General features: G+C 38.1%; 1 protein-coding gene across 7 annotated transcripts in view; it reads left to right on the top strand.

The window, feature by feature from the left end:
- The window catches only part of PTPN13 (protein tyrosine phosphatase non-receptor type 13), a 128065-nt gene that overhangs the window by 72965 nt on the left and 42759 nt on the right, over nucleotides 1–12341 (top strand). For all 7 annotated transcript variants that reach the window (XM_074589147.1, XM_074589146.1, XM_074589145.1 and 4 more), the window contains 7 exons: nucleotides 95–190; nucleotides 1886–1985; nucleotides 8386–8605; nucleotides 10094–10168; nucleotides 10278–10452; nucleotides 11502–11655; nucleotides 11810–11948. In XM_074589147.1, the coding sequence (XP_074445248.1) occupies nucleotides 95–190; nucleotides 1886–1985; nucleotides 8386–8605; nucleotides 10094–10168; nucleotides 10278–10452; nucleotides 11502–11655; nucleotides 11810–11948 (959 nt within the window). The remainder of the gene's footprint in view (nucleotides 1–94; nucleotides 191–1885; nucleotides 1986–8385; nucleotides 8606–10093; nucleotides 10169–10277; nucleotides 10453–11501; nucleotides 11656–11809; nucleotides 11949–12341) is intronic.

The following is a 12341-nucleotide window of genomic DNA, read 5'->3' as shown; positions in this document are numbered from 1 at the left end:
ATTTCAGGAAAATTTCAAGTGTTAATTTGTGTTTGATTTTTGTATTAGAACTGTTGCTGTCTTACTCTTCTGATACCCTGATTTAAACTTTCAGAGCCTTTGAGAAGGTACAAATCTTACCACAGTGACGTTTATAGTACTTCGAGTGAAAGTCCGTCGGTTATTTCTTCAGAACCAGATTTCAGGCAAGGTAAGAGCTGTCTTTAAAAAAAAAAAAAAAAATTACCACTCATACGGAGTTGTAAGATGATCTCATGTAATTACAACATTGTGTACAGTTCAGCATAATTGGCAGTCTGTTCAGAAATTAGTTTGACATTTAGCACTCCAGAAGGGAACTTGGTAGGAGAAGCTGGAAATGGTGAACTTTTTACTGGAGTGCTTGTTTTAAATAACTTGCTGTCTTCAGAGGCACAAAAATGATTGAGTTTTTAGTGTACAGTAGTAGTAAATTGCAAAAGCTTTATATGGGACATACACAGTTTTTATATCAGCGTGTTTTACTGTGAGGGTTAAATGGTTGATAACTTATAGGCCAACGACTCCAGTGTAATGTAAAAGTAGTACATAGTACAGGCTGTTTGTATGATAAATTTAGGTAAGTTCCATGAAATAAATGGCTTGGAAAAGCAGGAGATGGTACAAAGGGTTGTTCACTGATATATGGCAGGAAGGATTTTCTTTACACAGTGGAAGCACAACATGGAAGTAAATGCTTGGAGCACTTTTGAAAGAAGTGCTAGAATGGTGAAAAGAAGTCAAGAGCACAGCTGATGAAACAATCAGCTTCACAGAATCATTATAAGTGATGGAGCCAAACCATTCGATGAAAATGAGGGACGAAAGCGATAGTTAGGAAGCTAGAGTATAGCTGCATCATATGTATTCTCTACGCACAGAATTCCAACCCAGCCTCCCTGTCCTTGCTGCTCTTGCAATCTTCCTTGTATTCGTCTTCTTACTGAGCCAGAAGCCTAAGGAACAGTACCAAGTAGCAAGGCTCCTATAATGCATTTCCCTTAATTTTTTGCCTTTTAGAACAGGCTGTTTTATGTGTTCCAGTCCAAAGTCAATGACTCCTAAGTTTGTATAGACGAGAGAGCAGGTTTCTGGCTACTAGTAGTAGTATTCTGGACTCGGTGAAAGGACTGTCAAAAAGAGCTATTTCTAAATCAACGTGGCTATAATTGCTCTGTAAGAGCTCTCCTGCTAGCTCTGTTTATGAAGGGTACAGTAAGAGATGAAAGTGAAGTAGTTCACAAAATCAAGCTCTACATGTAGCATCTCAGGTGCTACTACAGGTAAAGGAGATAACTATTGCAAACAGAATAGCAGGTTGGTATATTGCCAAAAGAAAAAAAGATGATAAATTATAAGGAGGAGTCAGATTCCAGACACAAAAATTAAACACAGGAGCTCAGCAATATATATATTGTGTTTCTTAACTCTCTTCTTGTGAACTGGATGCATAATTACTTTACCTAGCTGCTCTATTTCTGTTCTGGAGTGGTTTTGTATGGTGTCTCTGCCATGTATGTGTCTCAAGTCATGACTGACAAAGAAATGTGTCACCTTGAGAGGTGTCTATGCAATTGTGTATGAGGGGTTTTTTTGTGGTTTCTTTTAGGCCTTCCTTAGTATTCTTCTTCAAAGGACTCGTGTAGTGCAGCTGTTTTGGTTGGGGAAAACTATAAGGTTGCTCTGAAAACTGAAATCAACTTAATAATGCTAGTTTTTCTAATGCTGTAATGCCATTGTGCAGAACACATGAATCTGGTTCTTTCTAAGTAATTTCATATGACTGATAAGTCCTGGATTTTTAGATGGGATTATTCTGTGTGCTTTGTTGCCCAGTCAGGTATTAATTTGTCTTTTGGTTTGCTAGTGAGAAGAAACGAAGGCTTCAAGAGAGATGATGGCAGTGGTGCTTTGCCAGGTGCTGACGATATCTCTACATCAAGTCAAGCTAATTCTCAGAGGTCAAGGTAAACCATGTGAAAACAATATGTCTTGGAGTGCTTTGTCTTTATCAAAGAAGGTATTCTAAATCTGCAAGCAAATTTTTCATTGCTGTTCCATGTTCTGTTTAAGGTTAAAAAATGGGATGTTGTACTTGAAAGAAAATAACATTTCAGAATTACATATTGCAGTCTGAAGTAAAAGTCTCATGTTACAGTGTGGTGTAGAGGTAAGTATACCAGTTAGGAGTCCAAATTCCGTTCCCATATTTAATGGAGACTGGGTTGCACTCTATCAAGTTGCTGTATCTGTCAGAAGGTCAGGGGCTATGTTCTGCTTGGAAATATTTAATATTTTTTATTTTTATTGTACTTTTCTAAAATAAAGTTTTGGCAAGTATTCATATTAATATGGATTAACTTGTACTTTTTCATTGAATAAGGAAATGATAGCATGCTTATTTCTTTGAAATAAGCCAAAAGCCATATATATTGTTGGTTATTCTCTCAAACTCTTAGTTTATGTTGTTGTGATTGGATTTTTTTTTTAATAGCTTAGCATTGATTAGGCAGGCCAGTTAAGTAACAATTTATGCTTTTTGAAATTTATTTTGCCGTCTTGTGTATATGAATACTACATCTTTTGGGGGATTATTTTTTCAAGTGCTGTTCATCAGTATTGCTTTAAAAAGTAGGTTCAGCTTTGTACATCACCTGAATACAGGACCTTTGTACAGCAGAGGTGTATCTTGCCATACCTGTTAGGTTTTGAGAGTGCTTCCATTCTAAATGTTTGAGGCTTTTTATTGACATTGACCTTTTGGATGGAAAATGATGTTCTTCTAGTCTCTGCCAAACATTGAATCACCTTGGAATATTTTATCAAAATGATTCAAATAACTTTTGTAGTAAGGGAAAAAGAGAAAAAAAAAAAAACCAAAACACGTGTTTTCCCCCTCTTACCTCATCACATTACAACAACAAAGCCTTCTCTTGGCAGCGTTTTGCTTTGTTTGGGGTAGATCAGAAGCAAGATTGCTGCTGTGCTCTGTGCTCAATATTTTAGGAAATTTGTATGGTTTTGGCATAAGTTGGATGGGAATCCTGCTCTAGGCTATTAAAGAACCTTAGAGCTGTCTGAGGATTGGAACTGTTTCAGGTGATGTGGCAAGGCTCTCAAATGTGTCCTCAGTGTTCATTTAACATATAGGGTGATGTGCAATGAGTAGGGCTTAGAGCCACGCTTTGAACGTGGAGGTGAAAATAAATGAACATCTGCTTCTTGCACTGTATTGTGTGTGTTAAATGGATCTGAGCAAGGCAGGGGCTCAGATGAGCTGCACTGGAATGCAGATGAACAAAAGAACAGTTGCTTGGAAATCTTGCAGCTTTCACTGATCTGCTGAGCCGCTGCATTAGTTTTCTTACTACTTGCACTTTGCCTGAAAAATGCGAAGTCATTTAGAAATATATATATTGGTATTTCTTGCAGGGGAGAAGTATTTAGGCATTGCTTAGCTGGGTCAACACTGCTTTGTTGGCAGGAATATGGGTTCTATGTTCATGTAACAACATATGTGTTAAACTGCAGTGTCCGAGCAATCTTAGAAATCCAGCTTGTCTTGACATAAGAAGATTTTGACTAGTATGTGAGCTTTTAGGGCAAATTTTCAAGGACTCGGGTTACAGGTTTAAGTTCCGTGTAACCCCGTTAAAGAGCTGTAAATTTCTGCTTTGCATTTTATGCTGTGGTAGCACTACACTAAAATGGCAAAGTAGACTATTACTACTGTGTGTAGAGAATGAGTGTATAGCGTTCTTAACTTACTTGCTGTTGGTTTTTTTCTTTTGGTGAATGCTGCCAGGTCAGCCTTCATTCTTCTTTGACTTGAACCCAGGGAAGTTGCCAATTCAGCACTGTAGCTATGCTTCAAAATAAAACAGCAGTAATTTGCAGATGCTGATAGAGAACTTTTGTTTCTATTTACAAAATGATTCATAAACAGGAAATAGTATGTGTATGTAAACAAGTCACATTGATGTAAATGAATTGGGTCTATTATGCAAGTGAAAATGCCATGGTAAAACAGTACATACTTTGTCATAGTTCATTTTACGTTATTTTACTTTATATTGTTCTGTTAAGACCGGTACCTTTAATGGACATAATTTATATATGTGTCAAATCTAGAAGGAAAATATTGTTTTGGAAGTGCAGTGTAGACTTATCTGTTGTGCTTAGCAATTGAATGAATTTTACATGTATGTAGCTGTACAGTCTTATTTCAAGGCTTAGTATTTTTTGAATCTCCTGTTTCTGCTTGGCATCCTCTCTGTGCCTTTGATAAAAGATACTACTCTGCACTTGGACAAAAATATCATGGTAGGGTACCACAGGTAGTTCTTTACTGATTTTCATAATTGTTCCTCCATTTTCATAAGGTGAAAAAGCTGCCTTTTTTCTTTTTTTTTTTTTCTTCAAAATCTAAGTACCAGACTAGTAAGTATATCCAAGACAGAAAAGTGAGGCTGAACTCCTCAAAGCTAGTTTTACTAGGTATTTTGGTAGACTTACTGAGAAACAGGAAAGCAGCCACAAGCAGAATGTCGTCCTAGAATAATACTTAGATAATATCTCTCTTAATTATGTGAGCTGAGTAGAAAGCAATGAGTGCTCTCTCTCTGTGTCTTTCTCCAACAGCTGTTGAAACTTTCTAGTGCTAAGTGTAAAAAGGACTGCCATCAAAGATGGTAGATAGTTAAGCAGGGAGATTTCTAAGAAAGTAACTTAATATTTTTATCCAGAACACTGCATGTTACTGCTTTAAAATGTGCTGTGTTGCAGAAGACCATGACTTTTATAACTTCAGAAACATAAGCTCTCAAAGTAAAATTTTGGATAAGTAGTTCCAAGGAGCAGATTCTCAGACTAGTTGTTTGGTTTCAGGGTTTGGCGAAGTATATGCAACTTAATCCATTACTTGAATTCCATCAGCACTTGGGAGTATGTTTCAGTGTTTTTCTCTGTGTTCAGAGATACTATCTGTACTTCAATACATATTAAATTTACTGCTCCTGTGGCATGTCCTTAGAGGCAGTCCGCTTATTTGCAGAATTATCCTTGTAAAACTGAGTTGTAAATCAAATAGGGGGATTTGGATTTGAGTGAGTCTGCCACCAATATTAAAAAAAAAAAAAAAAAACAAACTGTTCAGAGGTGTCAACCAGTGTGACTTGTGCTGTTTGGGTGGGCTGGACTGCTTTTAAACTAGCAAAAGCCATAGATTTTTCAATAGCAAACTCAGAGTACACTCACACCCTTAATGTGGTCTGTGACTGTTGTTATCCTTTAAACTTCTTGGAATGCTTTCCTCGTGGCAATGGATGCTTGTGTCTGTGTTTCCTCTTTGCTTCTTGTATTCCTTATTTTTCTCCCCCTTGTTGTTTTTTTCCTTTACTGTTTCTTCATTTGTCTCTCTAGGAGCAGCAGCTGACATGGATCTCTTCCTTCTCTTGCCTTTTCTTTCCACTAGATTTCATTTCCATATCCTTACTACTTTACCAAAAGGCATCCGTCTTTCTCAGTCTGTTCCTGATTTTTCCACTGCACTAATCATTAGAGAATGCCTACGTGCTTCCCTTCTTCCAGCTTCCTTCTCTGATCTAATACCTGCTAATTTCTTGGTAAGTACACTAGGTGAGGAGTTAATTCGCTTCCCTCTTTTATAAGAGTCAGCCTACCAGGTGACTGCTCACCTACCATCTTCAGGTTAATAAGTAATTGTGAGATTCTGGTTTGCAGTGCGACACTGATGGAAATACAGAGTAGCAGCCAAGTATTTGTCTGATGAAGTACCATAGGAAACATACTTTTATGATGTTATCTGTTAGGAATGTAATTTGGATATTTTGTTGTTGTTGGAGTAATAAGACTTGCATATTCTGAACTTCACGAAGATCTCTACCTGTATCTGTCAACAGTATCTCCTCTTCTACGGAATGACAGATGGGTTCCTTGTCTTGTACCCTAGGGAGTGAATCATTCTGATAACCCTCCATAGAAAATGGACTGTCTGACCAAGCCAGAGTTAGTTTTACTTACCCAGGATGCTGAAGTGTGATGATTTCTGGTTTGTGATAGTGCTTGTATACGAAGTTAGGAAAATTTTTAAACCATTACGGTTTTTTGAGCTTCCTCCCCAGACACCCTACACCCACCCTAATTCTGAAACAGATTAGTACATGTCAATGAAGATGATAAACCAACATAATGATAATACTTTACACAATAACTTATGATTGCGTCTATTGCACGGACCTGTGTGTTATGAAAAAGGCAACATTTTTTTCTGCAGTAGGGGTTTTCACATTAGCAAGTGTTTTCAGATACAGCCAGTTGCAACATGTCTGTCTTTTTCATATAATCTTTGATAACTCAGATATTTATGTTCAGAAAGTGTTTGGGTTTGATTTATTTCAGAGCCCATCCCCTTAGACCTTGATCTGAAGGGCACTCGTGGGTGTATTTAACATATTTCGTTGTGAATATTCCCACATATGTTGATCTTAATAAGCTTCCTCTTGGTGAAAAGCTAAGCATGTGCACAAGTCTTTGCAGGTCTGAGGCCTTTTCTCATTAATTTGTCCTTTTAGATGCACATTATTAAGTCTGTTGCAGAAAGTAACAAAGGAGGGAAAAGAGAAGCAATGCTATGAAAGCCCTGCACAATGGGAAGGATAATGGACTTATGTTAATACATTTTTCTGTAACTACTCTATATCTTCCCTGAAATTCCATTTGAGGAACTTCAGCATTGTTTTGCTCAGTTTGTGGCACATTAGCGGCGTTTTATTGTTTGAACTCTCACGATAATATAACTCTTCTTATTTTAATGATGGTTTTGTATGCTAACCAATGAAACTTTAGTATTAAAAACATTTAGAGAATGCGGTGCACTGTTCACACTACTGGCATTCATTAGAAACTTTTCTGTAAAAAAATGAAAAAAAGAAATTTGAAATCATGTCCACCAATTAGCATAGACAACTGTACTGTCTGGACGGGTGCATTTCCTTTTTTTCAGTTTATTAACTGATTTGTCATTCACCAAACATATCTTTAGGTTCTTTTAAAAAGTAGGTGTGTAAATTTAATGTCTTTAAAAGTCTGTAGATTACTTTTTACTACAAAGGACTGTACATCAGTGTCAGTGCAAGACTTACTCTATTTATATTGCTGAACTTCAGTGCAATGATATGCAGCCTTCAAAACTCTTTGCTCTTTCATGTTTTTCATTACTCTAAGTGTACCATCTAAACTACCATTTAGCTTAGAATTGCTGAAAGCATTTTTTGGTGGATGAAAGTCTTGTTAGTTTCCCCTGTCCATTTGTGTTTAGGAATTGCCTCTGTATAGTTATGTTAACGGAGGGAAAACATTGTTTTTTTCTTGTATTAGGATTTCTAAAGAAACCTTGATTGGTTTACACTTAGTTTGGGGTTTAAAGTTGTTTTTCTGTAAACATGGGGCAGAGGGAGGGGAGTGGAAGTTGGTTTTATTTTTCTTGGATTTCTTCTTTCTTCGTGTTTCCTGATCTCCTGATTTTCAAATAAAAAATGGCTTTGTTCAACCAAAATGGGACATGGATTTCTTTCCTTCCACAGACAATAGAATTGGTAGGACATTTGGGATCCATACCTGCTGAGAAAAGAATGGGAGGATAGGTTGCTGTGTTTCTCAGAAATACTGATGGGGTTTTTGTTTGTTTTTTCTCTTCTTTTCCTTTGGATTATTAATTTAGCTTCTAATTTATTTTTTGTGGTGGCTGTGTGTCAACAAAGCCATTCTTAGGAATTTAAAAGAAAAGGGATTATTTTTTTTTTCAGCAAAATAGGATTATGAAAACATTAGAGTATGATACTTAAAATAATTTAGTATTTAGGAAGTTGATACATATAAAATATCTATATAAATACTTCAAGCTTTACTACTGCTCAGGAAAAATCAGGGAATAAATTGGTGCAAAGAGTTCGTAAAGAATTGCTACAGAGAAAGTGATTGGAGCAATATTTACTTATATAAAGTACACTATTATTTTAGTTTTTTCTTTAACATGTTTTTGAGCATACCTTTTTCACAGTCCCTGCTGTAGTAGTGTCAAGTAGCTGAGCTTTTATTTTCATATGAATAAACGTCAGGCAGCTGTAGAAACGTGGCATGTTTGCTCTTTTTCTATATTGAAGGCTTGCTGTAGAGTGCTAACCTCCTGTCTGCTGAATAAATGTGTTTAATGTAGTATTTGATAAACTAGTTTTTGTTCTGGGTTTCATTACTCTAAGTGTTTAAGTACTTACATAAGTACTTAAAGCAGCAGAATGTCTTAGGCGTACCAACTAATGTCTTTCATCCCTTCTGACTATACTGTAGGCAACATGAAGCACCATTTGAAGGCAATCTAATAAATCAAGAAGTGATGCTAAAGCATCAGGAAGAAGAAATGATGCAACTGCAAGCTAGAATGGCTCTCAGGCAGTCCCGACCTAACCTCTACTCAGGAGATGCAATTAGGTCCTCAATGCTTGACATCACCAGAGATCCGCTGAGAGAAATAGCCCTGGAAACAGCCATGACACAAAGAAAACTGAGGGTAATGCCCTGATCGCAGGTGAACTCTTATTTTCATTGAAACAGAGCAGTATCTTGGCTGAAACTCTAATATGTGAGATTCATAAACTAGGTCCTGTACTAGACAGTAATCAACAGATTAAATGCTAAGTGTTTGGTGTTGCCCTGATAGGAAAGACCGACTCTCACAGGGTAAAATTCTGAGGTTTTGTGGCATAAGTGTCTACATAGCCTAAAGCAGTATCAAGAGATGCTAAAACAGACAGCAAGCCTTCATTAAAGATTGCGTCGATTAAACAATATAGCACCCTAACAAAGGTAAGGCGTAGTTTTCTCCTGTATTCTGTAGTGTTTTCAACCACTTTGATTTGCATTTATTTCTCTTGGTGGAATGTGGATGTGTCCCACAGGCGTCAAAGGTTATTAAATGAACAAGTTGGGAAGGTAAAGAAAGGGAGAGAGGATTAATTTGGCTCTAGGTTTCACTTTGGATCACTGCGCAAACTCACCTTTCCTTTCCCAGCTGGCTTGGTATGTGGATGAAATGTAAGCCCACAGAGAAAGAGGGAGACAGAGGTATAGGGAAATGGAGTGGCTGACGTTTAAGAGAGATGATGCCTTCATGCCCTCTGCTGCTGCTTTCAGTGAATTGAATTTATGTATTACTACTTCTTTAAGGATGGGAAAACTTGAAACAAAACTCAAGTTAATTTGCTGTCTTAATCCCAGGTTCCTGTGTCTGTCTCCAGTCCATAGCACTAACCACTTAGTTCATATAGGCTTTAACTAACCAGGTTGATTCCCCCTTGGCGCTTAAGAGGTGTAGGTGTGGATCTTTTACATATAGTACACAGTAAGTAGCAGGCAGTAGCCAGTGAACGTTTTCCCTCAAAAGGTGAATCTTGGGCCACTTTTTTAATGTGGTATTGAAGTGGGTATTCTGCAGAGGACTTCCTGTAACAGTTTGGACAGACCTATAATTTAGAGTGTGAATTAGCAGAACATTTATTTGTCTAAAGGTGGACAGAAATTGGCCAGGATCTCTGCTTGAACCCAGCAGATAGGATTAGGCTGAAACATATCAGTCTTCAGGAGATGAGACACGTGTCACAGGCAGAGATTTGCCAAGGCAGAATCGCCACCAATGCAGAAAACCTTAGTAATGTCAGGCAGTTGCTTACTGAGGTAAGCCCAGATGGTCCCGATATGCAACCCACGCCCTGTATTTTAAAGGAAGACAAATAATATTACAGTGTTGGCTTTTTGCCCAGCAAAGGAAGGAAAATATGCAGAATAATGATGTTGCCAATGCTGTAGCTTGCCAGTGGTATCTGGCACGCGTGCTGGCAAAATTGGGTTCTTTAGACTTACCAGCTCATAGGAGGAATTCGGTGCAATTTTCTAGTTTCGGCCTTTGGTTCCTCTTTGGCATTTTCAGGGCAGGAGTTAACTGTGCTTCAGTCTGTTGTTCCAGCAACACAGAGTTCATTCATACTCTTGTGATTTGCAGAATTTCTTTGGCCCTGAGTTTGTGAAAATGACGATTGAGCCATTCATCTCCTTGGATCTACCGAAGTCTATCTTGGTAAGAAAGGGGCTATTCAGCAGTCAGTGGCAGGGGAAGTATGTTAAATGAACAAATGCACTTTTATTACAAGTGTGAATGTTGGGATTTTTTATTTCGCAAAATGCAGACTAAGAAAGGGAAGAATGATGATACCAGGCGAAAAGTAAATGTGATGCTTCTAAGTGGGCAGAAGCTGGAGCTGACCTGTGATACCAAAACAATATGTAAAGACGTCTTTGATATGGTTGTTGCCCATATTGGCTTGGTGGAGCATCACTTGTTTGGATTGGCTACTTTAAGAGGTAAGAATAATGATTTGATGTAGCTGACAGGTACAGAATAAGAAGAATTAGCTACGTGGTGTTGCGAAAAGATAAGCAGAGACTGCCTCATATCTACAAAGCATTTACTTCAAGTTATATTCTCTTGTATTGAGGCAAAATACATTCCTCAACGAAGAACGACTTTGTACAATAAAATTCCATGTTTGCCTGAGTAATGGCAGCTCATCTTGGGCAGCCTTTTGCTTTTGGCTGCTGAGTTTTCTTCCCTGCTGTTTGTTGCCTTCGCTCTGAATCCGGCACTCAGACTGCCCTCAGAGGACATGAAAGGGCTTTGGGTTTTGTTAATATGCCCTTGGCAATGTTGCAGCCTCTTGTGGAGGCAGACCTGTTGGGATGCATAGGAGGACCCCTTGTATAGAGGGAGTAGCCTTAAGAAAAAAGAATTTGCTTGTGAGCTGTTAATTTTTCGCTATTCAAACAGACCGGAAATTGGACTTGGTTTTTCCCCGCACTGGGTAGAAGGTCATTGTGGCAGAACTAATTTGTTCAGAACCAAGTTTCCCGTCGGCATATCTCAGAGGCTGTTGCAGAACTGTAGCGCTCAGAATATTGGTGTGAGATAGAAGCCCATAGCAGCCTAAGAGCTTACTCTAGCCATGGCAGGCTGCCAGCGCTCTTGCCAACTTGGAAAGCCTTGAAAACATTTTGCAGAAATATAGATACGACAGAAAAGTAGTAAGGGAGAGAAGTAATCACAGACTTTGGATTTCCTGTGGGATAAGAAATTTGAAATTTTAAAGAAACCCTAACTCCTATTTTGTAGCCATCATGGAAGGTAACTTTTTTTTTACTGGTGTCTTCAGGATAACTATAAAATTACTTCTTCTGCCCTTATTCACTGTCCTCTTTAATAGCTATTGTGCTTATAAGCCATTGTTAGTCAACAGAAAACCTTACTGTTCAAAATCAAATTTCAGAATTGTAAATTTGATCTTGATCCTCCAGCTGGAGAAGATATTTGGTTTTAATGTTTTTACCTGTGTGCTTCCCTTTAACATTCATGGCAGACAATGAATTTTTCTTCGTTGATCCTGACATAAAGCTAAGTAAAGTAGCTCCAGAAGGATGGAAAGAAGAACCAAAGAAAAAGAACAAGCCCCCTGTAAACTTCACTTTGTTTTTTCGCATAAAGTTTTTTGTGGATGATGTCAGTCTTATACAGTGAGTGTGTGAAATTTTTTTTTTAACCCCTTAAGCCCTAAATTTATGGACAGAAATTGGATATTAATCAAATACTGGAAATTTTCTGTAACAGAAGGGTACCAAAGATGGTGTGGGGGTGTTTTGTAGTTTTTGTTTTGTTTTCCTGTTCTAGGCATACGCTGACCTGTCACCAGTATTATCTACAGTTGCGGAAGGACATCCTGGAAGACAGGATGCACTGTGATGATGAGACAGCCTTATTATTAGCATCCCTAGCTCTCCAAGCTGAGTATGGAGATTACCAGGCAGAGGTACACAATCAATTTCACCTTTGAGAACCTCTGTTCTTGCTGCTTAATTAAAGAATGGACTGTGAGATGCCACACACGTTTACAGCTCTGCTCTGCCCTGGACTGGAAGCTCAGCTGATATGCTGTTGGCAATTTTTTGCTGTGGGCAAGTTTTCTTTAGTCTAACACAGGGCTGTTGCATAATCTAGTTCAAGATCTGGGTGTTGAACCTTCTCTCTTCAGTGAAAGTAGAGTCAGGCTTGAATAGGAATAAACCATATGTAAAATTAAGCTCTGGGTCAGGGTTGAGATTCCAGATCCTGCCCCTTACTCAGTTGTAAGGTCCGATTCTCTGCAAAATGCATGTTCCTGCTTCATTTGTGCTCATAGAGTAGTATATGGAGATGCTATCAG

This window comes from Larus michahellis, chromosome 5 (assembly GCF_964199755.1).
Source record: "Larus michahellis chromosome 5, bLarMic1.1, whole genome shotgun sequence".
NCBI classification, from domain to species: Eukaryota; Metazoa; Chordata; class Aves; order Charadriiformes; family Laridae; genus Larus; species Larus michahellis.
This window is presented reverse-complemented; position numbering and strand designations above follow the sequence as displayed.